Source organism: Anabrus simplex, chromosome 5, assembly GCF_040414725.1.
Source record: "Anabrus simplex isolate iqAnaSimp1 chromosome 5, ASM4041472v1, whole genome shotgun sequence".
Classification (NCBI taxonomy): Eukaryota; Metazoa; Arthropoda; class Insecta; order Orthoptera; family Tettigoniidae; genus Anabrus; species Anabrus simplex.
This window is the reverse complement of record NC_090269.1, coordinates 191086958-191110336: the sequence shown is the minus strand read 5'-3', so window position 1 is coordinate 191110336 and position 23379 is coordinate 191086958. Positions and strand designations below refer to the sequence as shown.

At 41.5% G+C, this 23379-nt stretch overlaps 1 protein-coding gene across 5 annotated transcripts in view; it reads left to right on the top strand.

Annotated features, from left to right (window-relative positions):
* Positions 1–23379, top strand: part of Mccc2 (methylcrotonyl-CoA carboxylase subunit 2) — a 229001-nt gene that overhangs the window by 170963 nt on the left and 34659 nt on the right. For all 5 annotated transcript variants that reach the window (XM_067147236.2, XM_068227597.1, XM_067147237.2 and 2 more), the window contains exon 8: positions 19145–19301. In XM_067147236.2, coding sequence (XP_067003337.2) covers positions 19145–19301 — 157 coding nt within the window. The remainder of the gene's footprint in view (positions 1–19144; positions 19302–23379) is intronic.

The following is a 23379-nucleotide window of genomic DNA, read 5'->3' as shown; positions in this document are numbered from 1 at the left end:
GCCCCAACCCGTCCCTCTTCCCTTGATACGCCACCTTCTCCTCTCTCGCACTATTCCCGCCCACTACATCTCACCTTCTTGAACTTAAGACTTAAACATCAACAATTTTTTTTTTTCACTTACACACAAACAGACAGTTTCCATTCCAAGTCCATCAGTTCACTCAGTCTTCACAATCTACAACACCACACTTGCCTCAAACCGTTGGACTTAATTTTTATACTTCCAACATTTTCTCCTTAACTACAGTCCCCCTTAATCTATCTCAATTACTATTACACATTAAACTTAATACATAAACATCAAGAATCCCTCAATTTTACACCCTTCATCAAGGCATCTACACCATTTAATTTTTATTTATTTTTTTACCTACTTTCATAATTTCCATACTGCCAACATTTTCTCCTTAACTACATTCCCACTTAATCTATCTCAATTCTATCACATATACCTTCTTTATACTTCTTCCTCACAAACAATCCCTTTTTTTTTTTTCACTCCTCATTTACACACCAACAGACAGTACTCCATTCCAAGTCCATTAGTTCACTCAGTCAACTCGCTTTTTTTTTTTTTTTTTTTACTAAGCTTTACACTACCCTCAAACCTACTCAACCTCCCCTTTTCTCAACGCTTACCTAATTTTCTCAGGCTTTCCCTTTGCCCCGGGCGGATCACCTTTCCACAGGGCAAGGTGCTCTCCCCCTTTCCCCTAACACTAAAGCCCCCTCTTCTGATATCATGATTACCATGATACCCTTCCCGCATTTGCTCAGGGCGGATATCCATTCCTCTGAGCAGAATGCCTTCCCCCTTTCTCCCTCAGCACAAACCACATTATCTGCACAACCCCTGTTACTCCCTCAATTTCTTTATAAATATAGCTCTGGCCACATTTAAGAATTTCGTTATATTCGTTCCTTTCTCCCACTCTCTACATAACCAAGATGTTATCTTATAGCTTTCCCCTACCATATGCAGCTCCTTCTTACTTAGTAGTTTGATCTTTATCTCCGCCAAAGGTCGGCATTGATTAAAAATATGCAGGTCCTCCCACTTCTCTCCACATAACACACATCTATCCCTATTCTCACTACCTACCCAACCCCTATTCCTCGGAACACCCAATAACCACCAATACAAACCTCTCTTATCCCTTCTACCCTCAAACTCCGTTTTCGGGTTTATTACTTCCACCAATTTATTTAAAACTGATAAAGAGACTCTCTCTCTACATTCCCCTATTAAGCTCTGTCTTTCCATATCTAGTAGTCTTCCCTTTATCCTTTCCCATACCCATTTATTCCTACCATCCCCCCAGACCTCTCCATATACCCCCAATCCAATCTTTTGTAACCATTTTTTGCACTTATTCACCCAGTAACCTTCATTCGTCATACTTTTCTGAAAATTAAACGTTTCTTGTACTAACGCCCCACCCTTCCCTTCCTCCAATCTAATACAGTACTTGAACACCCTCTTAGCTATTTCAACCTCTATCGATTCTTTACAGACTAATCTGGCCCCGGCATTGGCTGTACAATTCGGTAGGTCCATCATGATCTTGCTAAATTTCGCCACCACCTGGTTTAGTTCACTCCTATCTTCCTCCATTCCCCATACTTCAACCCCAAATAGCATTTTGCCCATTACCAGTGATTTAAACACCGTTTTCTGAATTTTGTATTTAACGTCTGGAAATTTCTTTTCTAATGCCCCTACTACCGCAAGCGCTCCTCTTCCTTTAAGTTTTGCCTTCTTACACTGATTTTTCCAAGAAGCATTCTTACTAATTATTACACCTAGGTACTCAATTTTTCCCCCTGGTTTAATTTCTTCCTGCTCCAGCCTCCAGACTTCCTTATTCTTTCTCCCACCCCTTTTCCTACACACCAATATCTGAGTCTTTCTTACATTTACTCTGAGAGACCATTTCCTAGTATATTCAACTACCTTGTCCAACCCTTTTTGCAAACCATTTGCCGTCAAAGCCAAAATCAATAGGTCATCCGCGAATAGCAACCCCGGAACCTCCATTTTCCCTACCCAAGGGCAATGCCATGCATCTCCACCATGACCCTCTAAAATATTATTTATAAATAATATAAATAATATCGGGGATAGCTTACATCCCTGTCTCACCCCGCTTTTCGATTCAAAACACTTACTCAACCTTCCATCCTGCAATTTAATCATCACAAACACTTCCTCATAAATAGTTTCAATTGCCACCCTCATTTTTTTCGACATTCCAACCTCCCCTAATCTCAAAAATAGCGCCTCCCTACTGACCGTATCAAAGGCTTTTTCTAAGTCAATCGCTGCTATAAATAATTTACGCCCTGCTATCCTCACATACTTTGTAATCAAAGTGTCCAGAATCCAAACATTATCAACTGTATTACATCCTTTCCTAAATCCATTTTGGAACTGAGATATCCTACCGTACTGTTCCGCCCAATTTGTTATCCTATTCGCCAAAACCCCTGTGTACACCTTTGACAGCGAGTCTAGGAGTGTAATTCCTCTATAGTTGTTTGGATCACTACTAGCTCCTTTATTTTTATAAATAGGGCATAATACCCCCATCCTCCATTCTCTAGGAAATTTCCCCGTTTCCAGCAACCTATTAAAGAATTTCACAATCCCTCTCAACATCGGTTCATTTGCCCCTACCTCTTTCCATACACTATTGGAAATACCATTCACACCTCCTGCAGCCTTGGGTCTAGCATTTTTTAATACTGTAATTACCTCCTGCCTTGTTATCTCCCCATCCAATATTGTAATGCCTACTTCCAGTTCCCTTCCAATTTGTGACTTGTCTATTTCTCTACCCAATTTCCTCTCCCCTTCTAAAAGCCTTTTAAAATGCCTAACCCACTCGTTTTCTCCTATTTTATCTCCCTTCCCCTCCGGTTTCGTTCTTCTGATCTTGTTTATTGACTCCCAAATCCTCTCAAATTTCTTCTCTCTGCAATATATATTTATTTTTTCAGCTTCCGCCTCCTTCCATCCTCTCTTCTTCTCATTCAATACCTCTTTATATTCCCTTCTCAGTTTACAATATTCCTTCCTTTTTTCTTGCGTACCCTCCTTCCTAAACTCCGCTAGGGCTCTCATTACAACCTCACGTTTTCTCCTACAGTCTTCATCAAACCATCCATTCATTTTATTCTTTTTTCCCTCTACATTTCTCCTCACTTTCTTCCCCACCCTCCATACAGGGAGTTCAATTAATTTTAACACGTTATCCATATCATTCCCTTCTACCGCCCTTTCAATTCCTACCCTTAATATATCTCCCTCCTCTTTCAAATGCCGTCTTAATTTCTCTTTGGTATTATCATCCCATACATACTTCCATCCTCCATTCCTATACCTCTCCTTACTTTCTTCCATCTTTCCCTTCTCATCAGCAACCAAAGTTCTCAATTTTATTTTGATAGGCATATGTTCTGTCAACCCATATTCTAACACCTCAAAACTTATTATTCTCCTTAACGCTATCTCTGAGCTTATTCCTATGTCCACCACACTCCCTCCATTTGTTGTAATATACGTCAAATCACCCACACTATCCCCCTTCATCCACCCATTTAAAATAAATAAATGTTCTAGAGCACATAACTCTAATAACCTTTCTCCATAACTATTTACAACATTATCCTTGCTCTTCCTTTGCAGTATCCCGTCTACTTTTACTTCTTTCCCGTATACCGGTACTCTATTGCTCACTCTCGCATTCCAATCCCCCAATAAAATTATCCCATCTTCTACATACATTCCTTTAATTGTGTTTATTTCTTCAATCAGTTCGTCAAAAAAATGTTTATTTGCATACACTGAATCGCTCGGATGGTTATAAAGCAGTGCCAGACAAATTGCTTCCGCTGCCCCCTTCCCCATTTTTACTCTCAACCACACTACCCCTTCTACCCTAGTCTGTAACGTCTCCACCCATTCATCTATCTCATTCCTTATTAAAACTACTATGCCCCCTGGGTTTCGGCCCCTCTTCCCTATTTTTTCCCTTAACACGTTAACTACTCTATAACCGTCCCATGTAATTTCAACCCCCTTCCCTAACCACGTCTCTACTAGAGCAATAATCTCAAAATCTTTCACTAAATCCACAATTTCCTTATTCCCTAACTTCCCCATCAACCCCTCAATATTCAGCATCCCTATCACCATATCTAGTTATTTATTTCCTCCCCCTCCCTCCCTATACTTCTGCATTTCACCACTTCCCCCCTTACTTCTCGTGATTCTTCCTTTTGGCTCCACCCCATCCCTCTCTTTCTTCTCACCCCCATCCTTCCCCTTTTCCGTGCCAGAGCCTTTTTTCCCACCCCATAGATCTTTTAAACTTAAGGATCTCGCCTTATTTAACGCCTGCTTTCTCTCCAGGTTTATTTCTGCATTATTCCTATTTGGGGAGGTTAAGTCACTACCCTGACTCCTTTCCCTTCCCGTCACCTCTTCACTACCTGTGTCCACTTCACTTCGGTCTAGTGTCCTACTTGTTGATTCACTCCTTCCTGGGCTGTTCTGACTCACCAAGGACTCTGCTGTCTTCGCTACCTGCCCGCTGACACCGCAGTCCCCTCTTCTCTCTTCCTTCTCCGTACTGATGTCGCCCTGCTCTCGATTTCTGCAACTCATTTCCTCCTCACATTTTTCCATCCTCAGCAGTTCCTCCTGTGTCCACGATCGCGACCAATTTCTGCCTGAAGTAACCAGACACCTCCCCACTATCTTGACTCGCAATCCCTCCGCTCTAGCACGCCACATATGCCGCTTATAGACCTCCAACCGCATCCTATCTTCTTTCTCTATCTCAGCCTTCAAATAAATGTTCGATCCTTTCAAATTTCCAGCATTCCTCAGAAGTATATCAGCCATCAGGGTTGATATTAATCTTAACTTCACCGGCCTATGTCCCTTGTTCCTTCCCACTCTATATATATCATCTATATCAACTTCAGAAAAGTTTATCTTCATTTTGTTCGAAACTATGTCCACCACTTTCAATACTAATTCCACTTTTGATTCTGTTCCTTCCTCAGGTACACCATACACAAACACATTTTTTCTTGCCGATTCGTTCCTCGCTAACCTCACTTCTCTCTTCATTGCTGTTAATTCCTCTTCCAGTACCACCACCTTCTTTTTCAAGCTCTCTACCTCATCTTCTATCTCCGCTAACTTGTCATTTACACCTCCAATTTCTTCTTTTATAAAACTTTTTAAGTCCTTCATCTCCTTCATTTGGGTTGCCTGGTGTTCCTGCATCATTTCCTTAATTTCTTCTCCTTTGCTTGCTTCCTTCACCACTCTCTTGATCTCTTCAAGCTCCTCCCAGCCGAACGGTCCCTGGTTTGGACCCGGATTCTTTTCTATACCTCCTACCACCAGCAGCGTCGCAATAACCGTCGCACACAACATAATCTCCAACAGTCCTTTATAACCACTAATTTCTCTTCCTCTCTCAACTCCACCTTCCTTCCAACACTGCCTTGCACCATGCCATCTTCCAATTCTTAGCCTGTATTGCTGTATCGTTATTCCCATATTGCGCACCTCAGCTCATTCACACGTCTGCACTTCCCGATGTCTCGCTCGTAACTGGAAATTATTATTAATTCAAAACATCGATGAAGGTAGCCATGTTGGCGTTTTACTCACTGCAGAATAATACCCAGAAGAGTACATGGAAAGTCTGTTGGGGTAAATATGATGCCAGACGATCACTTACCAGATTGTTGAAGACATTTTTAAATACTCACTTATACAGTTTGGTTCAAAACATTCCCAAGAAAAATATTATAATCAGCCGCAGGCACTCGTAGTCGTGAAAAAGGTTGCATTCCACACTTACAAGTTACAATTACACCACCACATATAAATGTCGTTACACAGGCCCACGCCTTCCTTCACAATCACCTTACGGTGGTTTCAAATCATTCTTGCCCGCCATAGCGACTGGCAACAAGCCAAGCGACATGACGCCTGCACTAGCCGACCGCTGGAACAGAAGTGTTTGTTTGGAATAATGGCTGCTAGGGCGCGCCATGCAGAACGATTGACTATCGAGCAGCGGAGCTACCCAATAACAAACTCATAGACAACAACGTTCAATAAAAGTCCAATGGCGAAGCAATTGCCCACAGTTATATTACAATTTGCACCAATAAGAATCCCAACAGTACAACAATTAGCTATCGCAGAATTCCCTTCTTTTGGGGCAGGATTAAACGATAGTTTCCATTCCCCCTTTTTTATGAATTCCACATAATCGAATTTCCGGTGTAGCGGTGATTTCACCTAGTCCATAAATTATACCGCTACAATATTATTCACAATACAATTGTTCAATCTATATTTCAGTGAATCCCACATAAGTAGACTTGTGTGCGGGCTTGTATACATTACATACATGACATCATAAAAATAATTTCAAAAACAAATGGCTGAAAGGTGGTTTAATGAGAAGTAAAATATGGCACCCCTAGTCTTGAGTTATTTAGATATTTTTCCTTCATCATTTGAATATTTATTTGAAAAACATAATACTATTTTTCTATGTGTACAAATTTGACTTGATTATGAAATATTAAAAACATTTTAAACAACCTAGAAGTGTGCAGCAAATTTACACACATTTCTAATGTTCTTCCTTTCTTTAAAGTCCTGTATTTACGTGATAAAATAGCATAACAGGAGACAATACATAGGCAAGTCAATAAGTATCTGCAATTTTGGTCTGATTGTCTTTAGGTTGGCTCTATGGTATTGTGTGCTCACCAGCTGCTAGATGGCACCATTGTCTACAACTGTGGTAGGTTTCAGCATTATCAGATCTGTACAGATTGCGCTGTTGCGATGTAAAGATGGCTGCACCACTCTCTGTTTGCACCAAGGAAGAACAGCATTCCATAATCTTTTTTTTGTGGTTTGAGGGTGTACCAGGAAGGAAAATTCATAGAAAGCTTTGAGCACAATATGGGTACAATGTTTTGCCACATCAAAGTGTTTACTAGTGGATTGAAAAGTTCAAAAGGGTCGTGAAGGATGAGGAAAGATCCGGGCATTCATCTGCAACCGTAACTGATGCCAATATTGAACAAGTGCATGATATGACCCTGAATAACAGAAGATTGACTGTTGATGACGTGGCAAACCATATGCACATTAGCCATGGTTCTGCATATGAAATCGTGCATAACAGGCTTAACTTTCACAAAGCCTGTTTGAGATGGGTTCCAAAACAACTCACCGGGCGAGTTGGCCGTGCGCATAGAGGCGCGCGGCTGTGAGCTTGCATCCGGGAGATAGTAGGTTCGAATCCAACTATCGGCAGCCCTGAAGATGGTTTTCCGTGGTTTCCCATTTCATACCTGCCAACTTTCCCGATTTAGGCGGGAGACTCCCGATTTTCGACAGTTTTTCCCGCCTCCCGATTATTCTATTATTTCTCCCGATTTTAGCTTATTTCTTGGTGGACTTAAAACTTTTGTTTTCAAATCCCGCCATTTCACCTTTTTTACGCGAGTGGCTGGAAGTCCTTTACTCATTGGCCGCCTTCAAACGAAATATCTACGTTTATTAATGCGAGAAATGTGCGCAAATGTGCGATGTTTATTGAAACCTGTATATCGCGACGCGTATATCGATCGTCAATCTCTCGTTCTCGCGTACTATGTTCGTGTTCGTTCACATCACTCTACGCGATTCTGGAGACTATGCGCTAGATATGGAGTCTTTTTTAGTAATTTAGTGATAGAATTTCAATGATAACGACTAGTGACTTTTCTAGAGATTTTAGGAGCCTTTTGGAGACAATTCTGAATAATTTTCATTTATCTCAATATAACTTAAAAAAAGATTGTCTGTACATTGCTCAGAATTTATAAAGAATGATATTTTTGTACTGGTCGTGACCACAGTAACAAGGAGAAATGCAAGTTTTAATTTTCCGCAGTGTCTGTCTGTATGTGCTCTGAACTTTGGAGCGTGGGTTGGCGACCACGGGGCCCTCAGCTGAGTCCTGGCATTGCTTCCACTTACTTGTGCCAGGCTCCTCACTTTCATCTATCCTATCCGACCTCACTTGGTCAACTCTTGTTCTTTTCCGACCCCGACGCTATTAGGCTTGCGAGGGCTAGGGAGTCTTTCATTTTCACGCCCTTCGTGGCCCTTGTCTTCCTTTGGCCGATATCTTCATTTTTCGAAGTGTCGGATCCCTTCCCTTTTTCCTTCTGATTAGTGTTATATAGAGGATGGTTGCCTAGTTGTACTTCCTCTTAAAACAATAATCACCACCACCACCACCTGTCTGTATGTATATAAGTATGTACGTGCATCACGACAAAACGGCCGAGGATAATTTAATGAAAATCGGTATGTAACGTTGGGCAATAAGGAACTACAGTCCACGCTACAAATAATTTTATTCACCCTTTTCGAAATGGTAGTTTAGGGGAAGGTGACAAAATTTATTTTTTAATTACCTATCTAATTGGTCATATTGAAACGTACTACATAACAACAGTTATAGAGAGTACAATTTCTGATTATTTATGTCTTATTCAGTTTTACCATACCGACTATAATAATATTGTGAAGATGATTATAAGAATGAGAAAAAAGTCATGAAGGAACGATCGCTTGAATAATAACACAAAAGGGAGTCATAAAAGAAAGAACGACTCACTTTACATCAGATGCTCTAATATCGCAGAGTCGGAAGAAAACTAAATGTGAAGGCCTACAATATAGACAGCTCATAAAATTGAACGACAACAACAACATTACATTGACCATTGTTTGTTGTGACGTGCTTTGTGTATTCTGCTGCTATTTATCTCCAATAGATGAGATTACTGCTGCGTACTTAGTATAACAGCCTGCTTGAATATTGGCGGGAAGTAGCTGGGGAGTTAGATCTCTCTCTCTCTCTCATTTAGCATGCGATTCCTCTGGTTCATAAATTTTCGGATACTACTGGTACGTAATTCACTGGATCATCATAGAATTCCAGCTATTCAATCCCTACTCTGAGACAGTGATTGGAATGAGTAGTGTGCACACTTAAATGGAATAACCACGAATCTACTACGTTGACGTAGCAGCGAGAGAGGTAATATTACGTGGCGCGTTCCAGGTCGGGGATAGGGTTGTCCTAACCGGCTTGCCGGTGGACTTGAGCGAAATAAAATAGCTCTCGTGGACCAAACACACACCCCTTTGTGTGGGGTACGCAGGTGAAGAATACACCCAAGATATCCCCTGCCTGTCGTAATTGGCGACTAAAAGGGGCAACCTAGGGATGTTTGAATTAGAACCATGAGACTACTTATAATTAGTACCACCATGCTGGGTCGCTTTTACTTGCGCGTAGTACCACTATGTTAGGTACACAATATATTTGTGACTAGTAGCAACAGCGTGTGAATCAGGGCGAGTTTTACAGTACCTGTGATTAGTACCACTCTATGAGCGACACCATGGGTGTGCCTTGCCTATGGTTAGTAGCCACTATGTGAGGAACAGCATATTTTGAATTCTGGTCAGTGGATGATTTTGGACTTTTAAATTGTCAATACATTTCGTCGCATTTTGTACCATTAGGGGCCGATGACCTAGATGTTAGGTCCCTTTAAACAACAAGCATCATCATAAGTAGAATAATGACACAGGAGTGTTAGTGGCTTTCTGCGGCCTGCTCATTCTAGCTCTGAAACTTTGAAGGTTAGATCGAAACTGGTGCTTTACTTTAAAAGTGAGAAAATGTGCTGTTTTTCATGTTATCAAATATTTCATAAGACAACATTACTTTTAATCGTGACATTCATACTGACATCATTTTAACGACCTATGTTGACTTCAGTTGGGAAAACTATAAGGACAGTCTTTCTCAAAATTCCATAGCGAAGGATGGGTACAACAGCTAGTTATTTGATACAAATAGCATTGTGCTTCGCATAATCGCGCGGGCATTTTAGAGCATGACCGATACATACATGTGGAGCATGAGTTCATACTATTTTCGGAAGGCTTATTAGAGACTGATAATCTCACTCACATACTCCATGTGAGGGAATAGAGGTGTGTTATTTTCAGCCTTGTAGCCTCGTATAGCAACAGTCGGGTTTTGAGACTATAAGTGTTATATATGTATCATAGTATTGTATTGTGCAAGACATGTAGATTAAGCTGTTTTGACCAATTGTATCTCCCGATTTTTCCTGATTTTCATATCAAAATCTCCTGATTTTGGGTGTTTAAAAGTTGGCAGGTATGCCATTTTCACACCAGGCAAATGCTGGGGCTGTACCTTAATTAAGGCCACGGCCGCTTCCTTCCAACTCCTAGGCCTTTCCTATCCCATCGTCGCCATAAGACCTATCTGTGTCTGTGCGACGTAAAGCCTCTAGCAAAAAGCCAAAACAACTCAATGAAGAGCAGAAGCACAATCATGTGAGAATCTGTCAGCACCTATTGGACCATCATGCTAACATAGGTGAAACATTTCTAAAACGGATCATCACTGGGGATGAAACATGATTTCACCACTTCGAACCAGAGAGCAAACGTCAGAGCATGGAATGGAAGCATCCCAGTCAAAAAGAAATTCAAGAGTCAACCTTCTGCAAGAAAAATGATTCTCACAGTGTTTTGGGACTCTCAAGGGCCAATCCTGGAACATTTACCAGGAAAAGGGTGGGGTAAACAGTAAACATTACAGTGATATGCTGGTAAACAAGCTGAAACCTGAAATTCCCAACACACACAGAGGTCGATTGTCGGAAAAAGTTCTTTTGTTGCATGACAATGCGCGTCCACATACCATCACCCACATCACTCAAACTTTTCAGATGCTGCATTTCAAGGTGTTGGAGCATTCTGCATACAGTCCCAATCTCACCCCATCGGATTACCATCTATTTGGTCCACTTAAAAACTCTCTCAGAGGCTGTCGATATAGCTCCAATCAACAGGTAAAGAAAGCATACGTGCATATGTGGCTTGCTGCGCAACAAAAAACCTTTTCTGCAGAGGGTATCAGAAAGCTTGTGAAACGGTGGACCATGTGCACTGAAAAGCAGGGTGACTATGTTGAAAAATTATATCAATCAAAAGTGTGTACTCTTTTTTGTAATAAATTATAAAAATTGATTGCAGATACTTATTGGCTTGCCCTCGTACTTACTGTATAGAGGGACTTCATTTGTTTTACTTTGTAATACTAAAGATATTACAGCAATAATTATTGATTGGATGTGTGTGGAGTTATTCTAATACTTGTTGTACATCATTAAATTTTTCTTTCAATTCAATACTTCACAAGAAAAATTGTCAAATATTGTCAAAGATTGTTCAACATTGCTGAAAGTCTGACAAGATTTTAAAAGATTTGGCAAGGTTTGATAGCTTTCTGTTTTGAAATGGAGGAAAGGCAAGCAGCAGTTGTGGTTCTTGGATTTGCAGTGAGATATATTCTTGAAAAGAAGAGAAATGCACAATAAAGCATAATTTACATGGCAAAAAGATTAAGATTGCAATGCATTCATTGCCATTAAATCTCATGCAGATGTTACATTGCATTTACTCACATGAACTGAATAAAAATTATAGCAATGCAATGTAAAATAATAATAATAATTTTTTTTTTTCACGAGGGATTGTGGAAAATCTTCAAAAGACACTTGTGAAGGGTCCGCACTCCACAAGTGTGTAGGATTCTTGCCCACTAAAAACCACACACACCCTTTTCCCATGATGTGTCTCATTACCCCGGAACCGCTCTCGCATTACTTTAGGGTGATATCGTGCTTTGTCTTTCAGACGTCTTCTTTCTTCATTTTTCCTTTACGAACGTTTGTATGCTTCCAGATACTTCTTCTGATGAAGGACGTCCTCCACATGCACTGCCACGTGATCCCAGGATTCCTGGTTTCGCAGCATCACCAAAATATTATCTGTTGTCAATTCTCCTAGTTCAGTTTCCACACATCTTCTCTGAATCGTCCAATGGCCGCATACAAAAAAGGTGCGAAATATGTCGCCAATGTCATCACAGTATATGCATGCTGCGTCACTTGCTCTGCCCACTTTATGCAGGAATTTCCGGAAATATCCATGTCCTGTTAGAAGCTGCGTGAGGTAGTAATTTACTTCACCATGGGCCCTTTCAACCCAGATATCCAAGCGTGGTATCAGTCGCTTGGACCATTTGCCTCAAAAGTCACTTTCCCATCTGAGTTGCCATCACCTCATCCGTTGACTGAAGGCACACTTCTTTGCACATTTCTTTCCCAGCTCTCCTTGGATATGCCAGATTTCATGTCACTCCAATGCAAGTAGGTCTATTGGGGCTATTGCTGCCACCGTGAGGATTGCAGGTTCGGAAACCGTGCGGTATGCACATGCAATACGTAGGTGGTTTGAAAAGTTCTCGGAATGTACTAGAATTAAGTATCTTACCTCGCTGAAACTGTTTTTATTTTTCAACATAGTCTCCCTGTAGACTAACGCATTTGGTCCAGCGATGTTCCAATGCCTTGATCCCATCTCGAAAATGAGATTCCTCCAGGCCTGCAAAATACCTCTCCAATTCAGCTGTCAGTCCTTCCCTTATAGAAAATCTCTGTCCACCAAGGAAAATTTTCAGCTTGGAGAATAGATGAAAGTCTGATGGTGCCAAATCAGGTGAATAAGGTGGATGTGGCAACAATTCGTACCCCAGTTCATGAAGTTTTGCCATGGCAATAACACTTGTGTGCGGCGGAGCGTTGTCCTGATGTAAGATGACCTTTTTCCTTGCCAAACCAGGCCTTGTTTCGCATATCTTTTCCTGTAGTTGGTCTAGGAGGTTTGCATAGTATTGCCCCGTAATTGTTTGGCCAGTAGGAAGATAATCTATCAGCAGAATGCCTTTTGCATCCCAGAAAACTGAGGCTATGACCTTTCCGGCCAAACGCACTGCCTTTGCTTTCTTTGGTGGTGGTAAATCAGCATGTTTCCACTGCTTTGACTGCTGTTTTGTCTCTGGGGTATAGTAGTGGACCCAAGTTTCATCTGTAGTCACAAACCGGCTCAAAAAATCTTGTTGGTTGCACTGAAAATGGGCCAGACTTTGTTCGGATATTTCCAATCTGGTGCATTTATTGTCCAATGTCAAGAGCCACGGCACGCATCTTGCGGATAATTTTTTCATACCCAATTCTTCAGTTAAAATATAATATACCCATTCAGAAGACATCCCTACAGCTTCAGCAATCTCCCGCACTTTCAGTCGACGATCCTTCATGACCATTTTATGCACTTTTGCGCTAAATTCTGGGGTCGGCACACTTTTTGGCCGTCCACTACGCGGATCATCATCCAAGCTCTCCCGACCAAATTTAAACTCGCTGGTCCACTTGGCAACAGTTGAAAATAAAGGAGCAGAATCCCCCAGTGTGTTCTGAAAGTCGGCATGAATTTCCTTTGCTTTCATACCTTTCTTTACAAAGTATTTAATCACTGCTTGAATCTCAGTTTTTTCCATTCTCATAAATCACTATGCGGGAACAACAACAAAGAGTCGTCACTACCACACTCCTGCAGCTAGAGCACTGACACACCACGAGTTCACTCACAAAGGATGTGTGATTATTGTGCGGGAACCTCGTTGCTCTAGCACTGACATCTAGCAGTGATTCTGGGAACTTTTCAAACCGTCCTCGTACGTAAAGCCGCTCTCCATTGTATGGCAGCTATCCTTCTCCGATACCAAGCAAATCTCAAGGATTCAGCTCAGATTTCAGAGCCATATAGGAGCACTGACTGAACCGTCGACATGAGAAGACGTTGTTTACTGGATTTCGGACCTTTAATATTTCCCATTAGTCTGCTAAGTGCAGTCATGTATTTTACTGCCTTGTCTGTCGCTCTCTGAATATGATTCCAGAATGTGAGCTTGGAGACAAGTGTCACTCCTAGATATTTTGTGCTCGCAGATGTTTCAATCACTAACTCTCCAACAGTCATTGGTACAAGAGTTTCGATCCTTTTCCTTGTCAGAAGAACTATCTCCGTTTTGTGTTCGGCTAATGTTAGACTGTGGCTCATCATCCATTCTTTTATGGAATAATAATAATAATAATAATAATAATATACGAAGATGGTTAAAAATCAAACCTTGCTGATAGTGTTTACTTGGAGATTATCATATGGTAATAACATAAAAGCTATTCACTTCCTTGAGATATTTCTCTTGCAATTTCCTTGTAAGCAGCCGTTTTCTTCATTTTATTCTGGTACTTTACGGAGCTCATTGAATACAGGCAAGGATGTGCCTCATACTTAACAATTATCACGCACAACATCCCTTGGCCTAGCAGCCTAGGACGCACTGTTAATATTCAAATTCCATTGGTCAATTCTGTCAAAGACTTGGCAATTCTTCGATCGATTAGAACATGTTCTAATTTCAAGACTTTTGAAAATTTCCCAAGACTTCTCAAAAATCACAAGTGATTTTACAATTAAACTTATGAAGTATTGAAAATTCTTGTGAAGTCTTAAAGTTGACAAAATTTGATAGTGTACAACAGGCTTAATAGTAATGATAGTACTTTCAGTAGCCTCTTTGTGCTGCACATGTCTTTCGAAGAAGTGTGTTTCTATTTGGGATTGGTAATGCAGATCTTAGTTGTAGTCTAGTGCCAAGGCATGTATGTTTCTGGTCCTGGAATCTGTGGTAGTTCTTTATGATGTGTGTTGCTACAACTTCTGGTTTGTTCGTTGCTTTATGAGGCATTGATGTAATTTGTCTCTCATGCATATGGACGTGAGGATACCACTGATTATCCAAGGAGTGAGTGTCTTAGACAGAGAGCTAATTTGATTGAGGGTAGCGTTTTCTTCATTATAATTTCTTATGATTCCGATAATTTTTCCATAGCTATGTTCACATCTGCTTTAATCCAGTGTTCATCTTTTACATTCTTTTTAAATTTTTCATACTGGATGGAGGGCACTAGCATCTAATGTTAGACTGTGGCTCATCATCCATCCACCATGTTTTGGTGAATCAGCAGAGGTGAAAGAAGGTGCGGGCTGGAATGGGTCTAACTACAAGGCTGAAAGATGAATTAAAATTTCAATAAAGGTTATATTTTCAAAACTTAACAATTTTCACAAAAAAAATTTTGGATTTTTAACAAATAACAACAAGTCAAATCAGGTACAAGACCAAGAAAGCCGAGATTTAGATAAACTTTAACAGTCTGGGCCACAAGCCCTAATTTTTACAATTCCTGAGCTCTCAGCTCACAACCAACATATTACCAAAGGGCAGAAATTCCCTCAATACAATGGAGCGTTTGCTCCCACCTCTAAAACTCAAGCCTCTCTGAGGCACATTACCACAAGTGAAAGAGCTAACCCTCTCTCAATTTTCCGAGCCTATCAAAGGAAACAACCGACATTACTATCAACTGCCCTCAAGGCACACCTACAAAGAAACAGGGGTATCTAGTACCCAGTCTACTGGGCTTTCGTGGAAAAGGAACAGATTAATTAAATGGCCCCAAAAAAATATCAAGATGAATGGAGGCATGTATTTGCACTCCTACACGAAAGCTTGTTAAAATCTAAGTGGCGCTAAGCCGATACACAGGGGCTATTCCCATACTATAGAGGTGACTCATATAAGAAAAACTTTAACACATTAGGGAAAAGTAGAAAATAAGTTACGAAAACATAGTCACCTCAATTCAGAAATGAAGGGGAGCTCAAGAAGGTAAAGCACTCTCTATCCCCGATTTACATTTAAAGAAATATGAAGTCTTACAAAGATGGAAAAAAAAATTACATGTTTTAAGTTATAGGTTACATATTAAAGGTTTCGGACCTGCCCCGCGGGTTAAACTGCTGAGCTAGTAAGGAAAAAAGAAAGATGTTAAACGGCCATTACCTTGTTGAAGAGCTGCTGGCGGATGAAAGAGGCGCTTCCCACCTCCTGCTATACACTAAGCTAGATGTTGTACGAGTGACGGAGAGCCCGGAAAATCAGCAGTTTTTATACTCTGAGGGACGATTCGAGACCTTTCATGAATAATTAAGACACACCCACATGCGTTTATTGGTCGGCTAAAGTTTACACATCAAATATGAAGAAGAAGGACACGATTGGTCCAAAATTAATTAAAGAAATTCGGGATTGGCTAAGTTCAAAACTGGCGGAAAGAAAGGATTAATTCTGCCAACCCACCAACGAAAGAATGAAATTTCGTAAAGACAACAACTTATGAATACAAAATATCTTCAAGAAAATTTCCTTCACTTCGCACCAGGGTGCATGATCATAGTTTTTGGTAGAGACATCTGTGAGAGAATGTCCACACTTCTTGACAATTAGTAAACAAAAAAAAATTCGAAATTAACACAGTGACATCTTCGGATAAACGGTTGAATTAATTCAGTTTCAAAGTTCAGAGTTTCAACTGTAGAGGAGTATTTAAGGTGGAAAATTCAAATGTGCGGCGTATAGGTGTACCAACCGGTACAGATTCTCTTTTCATTGTCTTGTAACCAAGGAGAAATACTGGATCATGGTTGTGGATGCAAGTCCTCAGTATTGCTGCAGAGAATGTTAGCTTAGGGAATTTAACATAAATGTGATCTATATATGTTTTGAAGTAATTTGTTACGCTTGTGGGGATGTTTACATATGGAAGGAATCCAGTTTTGCTCATCATATTAGTGTAGTCTTTACTAGATTTGTTATATTCACATCCAGATGATGATGATAAGATGTCTGCTAGTATCACTAACTATTATCGCATGTTAGTTAGGGGGATATTTATAATTGTGATATCCAGCTCCAAACTGAAAGTTCTAATGACTGTAGATGGAGATCTATAGACCCCTAAAATAGAGTATGAATCATTATTAAATTTTATGAAGCAGACCCGGCCAACAGCTGGAAACTGCAGATGATGATGATCATGATGATCATGATGATTATATTTTATACACTGGCGGAAAAACATATCCAAACACCATGAAATTAGGAATGTAGAATATGGAAATTTTGGCGGTATATTTGTCAAGATAATATATTAATTGATTCAAGGTACAAGACTACAGGTTAATATCCATGTGAGAAACGCCGTTGCAAATGTGCCTTGCTGGCCCATTAATAACCGGTATAATTGTCTGACTGTTGAATGCAGGCATGCAAACGTGCATGCATTGTGTCGTACAGGTGCCGGATGTCAGCCTGTGGGATGGAGTTCCATGCCTTTTGCACTTGGTCGGTCAATGTAGGGACAGTTAATGCCGGTTGTGGATGATGTTGGAGTTGTCGTCTGATGATGTCTCATACGTGCTCGATTGGGGACAGATTAGGGGGATCAAGCAGGCCAAGGCAACATGTCGACACTGTAGAGCATGTTGGGTTAAACAGTAGCATGGGGGCATGCAATATCCTGTTGGAAAACACCCCCAGGAATGCTGTTCATGAATGGCAGCACAACAGGTCGAATCACCAGACGGACGTACACATTGGTAGTCAGGGTGCGTGGGATAACCACGAGAGTGCTCCTGCTGTCATAGGAAATTGCTCCCCAGACCAGAACTCCCGGTGTGTCAATGCTGCAGACAGGTGGAATGTAGGCGCTCGCTTGACCTCCTCCTAACCAACACACGGTCATCACTGGCACCAAAGCAGAACCGGCTTTCATTGGAAAACACAACAGACTTCCACTCCATCCTCCAATGAGCTCTTGCTTGACACCACTGAAGTTGCAGACAGCGGTAGTTTGGGGTAAGTGGTATGCACGCCGCTGGGCATCTGGCTCGGAGCTGTCCTTCAAGTAACTCATTTTGAACAGTTAGTTACGTCACTGTGGTGCCAAATGCCGCTCGAATTGCTGCTGCAGATGCAGTCTGCTATGCCACAGCCATATGTTGATTACGATGGTCCTCCCTCTCGGTGGTGCCACGGGGACATCCGGTGCTCGGTCTTCTTTCGAGCGTACCTTCTCATGACCACTGCTGCCAGCGCACTTGCACAGTGAAGACATTCCTACCAAGTCATTTTGCAATAGCATAGAAGGAAAATCCACCTTAACGTAGCCCTATTATATGGCCACATTCAACCGCAGTGAGCTGTTGATACTGGCCTCTTCATCATCGTAAAGACATTCTTGACCCACTCACAGTCACTCCGTCCAATCTCACAGGTAACTAACACTCTCGCACAGTACAGCCCGTATTTAAAGCAAACCTGATGTGCATTTTCATGGGGCTGCTACTAGCGCCATGCTAATGCAATTTGTGGGAAATTTAATTCAACATCATCTTTCAGATGTATAAACATGTCTACCAACATTTGTTAATCTAGTACAATCCCTTCTTAGTGTTTGGATATTTTTTTCTGCCAGTGTATTTATGATCCTTAGATTTGCAGATGGTAGTGTGTAGATTACGGATACCATAAATCATGATAAATGTTTGAATGAATGTGGATTTTGAGTTGAATTAACAGGAGGAGCAATATATATTCACTATAATTTGGTATTTTAAAGGTATATCATGTATCAATTGCATTTCTGAGAGAATGATGATGTCTATTGAGAATCTCATCTAATGGAGAGAGTAGCTCATCAAAGTTGGTCTTAATTCCACCTGTGTTGAGATGCATGATATTCTTACCTCTATTTTCAACTTCATTGTTTAGGTCATCTGCACAGTGTACCGATTGAGTTTGTTAGCTGTCTGTATAAGAGTCCATACAATTCATGATGTGGTTTGGTGTGATTCTCTAGTTGTCTGGTTGTGATGCTTCAATTGTTATCAGACTGGTGAAGTAGGGTGATTATTTGTTATCTTGATACATCAATGCTACTTTCTCTTTTGCTACTCCAAAGTGGTTCAGATCTTTATGTTCTGGGCTTAGTGTAGCCTTCTGGAAGGTATGCAGTGCACTTGATATTTATGACTCTGCTGATATCATATTTCCTCGTAAATACTTTACCATTTTTGGTCCAAGGATACTTGTATTTTTGTAATTTTTTTAAGATTCCTGAGAATATGCTGGATTTTGTTCAAGTTGCAGCTCTATTGCTTCATGTTCTTATAGGCTTCATGGTAGGACGAGATGCTGAGGCAGGAGGTATTGCCAAGCATGGTGCTAAAATGGTGACTGCTGTGTCTTGTGCCAATGTTCCTAAGCTGACACTCATCATTGGAGGATCATATGGTGCTGGCAATTATGGAATGTGTGGCAGAGCATACAGGTATGTGTATTATTATTATTATTATTATTATTATTATTATTATTATTATTATTATTATTATTTTGAAGGATATCAGGAACAGGGTGAAGCCGGAAGACAGTGGAGCAGGCATTCAATCCATCCGTAAAACAAGAGCTGGAGCTGTCCTTATTAAATTCAACAAAACAACGAAGATTGAAAATAGGGAGGTATTCAGTAATTCTCTGAGAGATGCCCTCAGACGTGATGGCGATGTAAAGGCGTTAATCTCCCGAACTACACTGGAGATTTGAGACATGGATGGCGTCACTACGGCCGCAGATATGGAGGAAGCTGTAAGACGAGATTCCGGAAATCCCCATGGAAAACTTAAAATATCGGTCTCGAAACCAAACAGCTGGGGACAGAAACTTGTCATCTTCGAAACCAAAGACGAGGACGCTCAGAAATTACTGGAAGCAGGAAGAATTAAGATAGGATGGCTATACTGCAGAGTAAGAGCTAGAACCATGTTACCTAGCTGCTTCCGATGCCTATCATATGGTCACCTGGCAAGAAACTGCACAGGCCCCGACAGAAGTAAGCTCTGTTTTAAGTGTGGAGAATCTGGCCACAAGGCAGTAGACTGTAAAAAGAACAATCCACGATGTATGCTTTGTACAGACAAGGGTGTCAATGAAGCTAAACGAAATCACATTCCTGGATCGGGAGCATGTGCAATATTTCGTGAAGCTCTGGAGAAGGCAAAAAATCACAGTAAATGATGCAAATACTTCAAGCAAACATGCACAGGAGTCAAACAGCTAACAATCTTATGGCACAGCTGATTTACGAGATGGAAGTAGACATCGTTATTATTAGCGAACCGTATCAAGAGAGGGACCATCCAGGGTGGTTTGTGGATAACCTCGGAACAGCTGCAATTTGGGTACCAGATCTAGGAAATGTCCCAGTAACACAGCATGGATGCGATGACGGTTTTGTTTGGGTACAGACTGGGGGAAATCACTATTGTAAGCTGTTATTTTACGCCAAATGAATCTGTTTCCAACTTTCAGATGAAAATTGATGGTCTTGAGGATGTAATACGCAGAATGGAAAAAAAACTAGTGGTCGCTGGTGACGTAAATGCTCAAGCGTTGGAATGGGGCATGCCACAAACAGACTCCAGAGGACGTCGTATAATGGAGATGGCAGCCAGAACGGGTTTGGTGGTTAACAACATTGGAAATGTGCCAACATTCCGACGGCCAGGATGCCAGGGAACAATACGGGATGTAACCTTTTCATCAGAGGATATTACGCTTAAGATTTCTGAATGGCAAGTGATTGAGAACTACACGGGGAGCGATCACCAATATATCATCTTTCGACTGCTCCAGGAATCTCCTCAAGAAAGAAACATCTTGCGCAGACCAGCACGGTGGAACGTAGCCGGTATTGACAAGGAAACGTTCATTGATGTAATACGGAATGGAATGGAGAACATAACTGAAAAATGTTCTACTCGTAGAGGGAAAGAAGCAGCTGGTGTATGTATTGAACTCACTATGCAGCTAATCCATCAAGCATGCAATGCCTCAATGCCCCGAAAGAGACCGCGAAATAGCAAGCGCCCAGCGTACTGGTGGACCGAAGAGATTGCTGAACTGAGAAAGAATTGTCTGCGACTTCGACGCAGGGCTCAGAGGATGAGAGGCAGTCAAGAGAATACCTCAGTCACAGCGGAGTACAAGTCAGCGAAGAAGGAACTCCGTAATGCAATCAGAAAAAGTAAAGCCGATAAATGGTGGGCACTGGCTAAAGAAGTAGAAGATGATCCATGGGGACAAGGTTATAAGATTGTAATGAAGAAACTCGGGATATTTTCAACCCCGAGTGCGGATCCGCAAACAATGAAACAAATTGTGGATACACTATTCCCAGACCATCCAGAGAGGATTGACTGTGATGACGAAAAAGAACTGGATGATATACCCCTCTTCACTGTAGAAGAGCTGAATAGAGCTATTAGCGCTCTTAGAAACAAGAAAACTCCAGGACCAGATGGTATACCTACAGAAGTGTTAAAGATAATAGCAGAACTATGTCCAGAACTGTTGCTGAATATGTACTACCATTGCCTGCAAACGGGTGTTTTTAGTCCCCGAAGGAAAATGGCTCGTTTGGTTCTGATCAGCAAAGGAAAACTTGGTGGTTATAGACCTTTATGTATGCTGGACACAGCCGGAAAAGGCCTGGAGAAACTTCTGCAGCCCAGAATCCTCTCAGCAGTTCAACTAGCAGGGGATCTATCTGTTCTCAGCAGTTCAGCTAGCAGGGGATCTATCTGTTCGCCAACATGGATTTCGGAGAGGACACTCGACGCTAGATGCAGTGTGGGAGGTGGTGAATACAGCAGAAAGGGCACAAATGGGTAACCATCATTCCCGTAAATTGACACTTCTTGTGATCCTGGATGTGAAGAATGCCTTCAATTCGGCAAGATGGAGCGACATGTTGGTAGCTCTTGAGGAAACTTTCAAGCTACCACAATATCTTATGCGCATAATGAGAGATTACTTCGAAGATCGCACTCTGCTGTATGATACGGAAGATGGAGAAAAGAAAAAACGCCTGACTGCTGGTGCAGCGCAGGGATCGATCCTTGGTCCAGATCTTTGGAACATAATGTATGATGGCTTGTTACGTTTGGAGATGCCAGAGGACACGAAGCTTGTGGGCTACGCTGATGATGTGGCCGCCTTGATAGTAGCTCGTAATGTTGAAATGGCTCAAATCAAACTGAACCAGGTGATGCGGCGCATAAAAGAATGGATGATGAACCACAGTCTAATATTAGCCGAACACAAAACAGAGATAGTTCTTCTGACGAGGAAAAGGATCGAAACTCTTGTACCAATGACTGTTGGAGAGTTAGTGATTGAAACATCTGCGAGCACAAAATATCTAGGAGTGACACTTGACTCCAAGCTCACATTCTGGAATCATATTCAGAGAGCGACAGACAAGGCAGTAAAATACATGACTGCACTTAGCAGACTAATGGGAAATATTAAAGGTCTGAAATCCAGCAAACGACGTCTTCTCATGTCGGCGGTTCAGTCAGTGCTCCTATATGGCTCTGAAATCTGGGCCGAATCCTTGAGATTCGCTTGGTATCGGAGAAGGATAGCTGCCGTACAACGGAGAACGGCTTTACGTATTGCGTGCACATACCGCACGGTTTCCGAACCTGCAATCCTCACGGTGGCAGCAATAGCCCCAATAGACCTACTTGCATTGGAGCGACATGAAATCTGGCGTACCCAAGGAGAGCTGGGAAAGAAATGTGCAAAGAAGCGTGCCTTCAGTCAACGGATGAGGCGATGGCAACTCAGATGGGAAAGTGACCCTCGAGGCAAATGGACCAAGCGACTGATAGCACGCTTGGATATCTGGGTTGAAAGGGCCAATGGTGAAGTAAATTACTACCTCACACAGCTTCTAACAGGGCATGGGTATTTCCGGAAATTCCTGCATAAAGTGGGCAGAGCGAATGATGCAGCATGCATATACTGTGATGACATTGACGACGTATTTCACACCTTTTTTGTATGCGGCCATTGGACGATTCAGAGAAGATGTGTGGAAACTGAACTAGGAGAATTGACAGCAGATAATATTATTTCGGTGATGCTGCGAAACCAGGAATACTGGGATCGCATGGCAGTGTACGTGGAGAACGTCCTTCGTCAGAAGAAGAAGAAGAAGAAGGATTTGGAAGCATACGAACGTTCGTAAAGGAGAAATGAAGAAAGAAGACGTCTGAAAGATAAAGCACGATATCACCCTGAAGTAATGCGAGAGCGGTTCCGGGGTGATGATACACATCGTGGGAAAAGGGTGTGTGGTTTTTAGTGGGTAAGAATCCCACACACTTGTGGAGTGCGGACCTTTCACAAGTGTCTTTTGAAGATTTTCTACAATCCCTCGTTTAAAAAGTTATTATTATTATTATTATTATTATTATTATCATTATTATTACCGGGCGAGTTGGCCGTGTGCGTAGAGGCGCGCGGCTGTGAGCTGCATCCGGGAGATAGTAGGTTCGAATCCC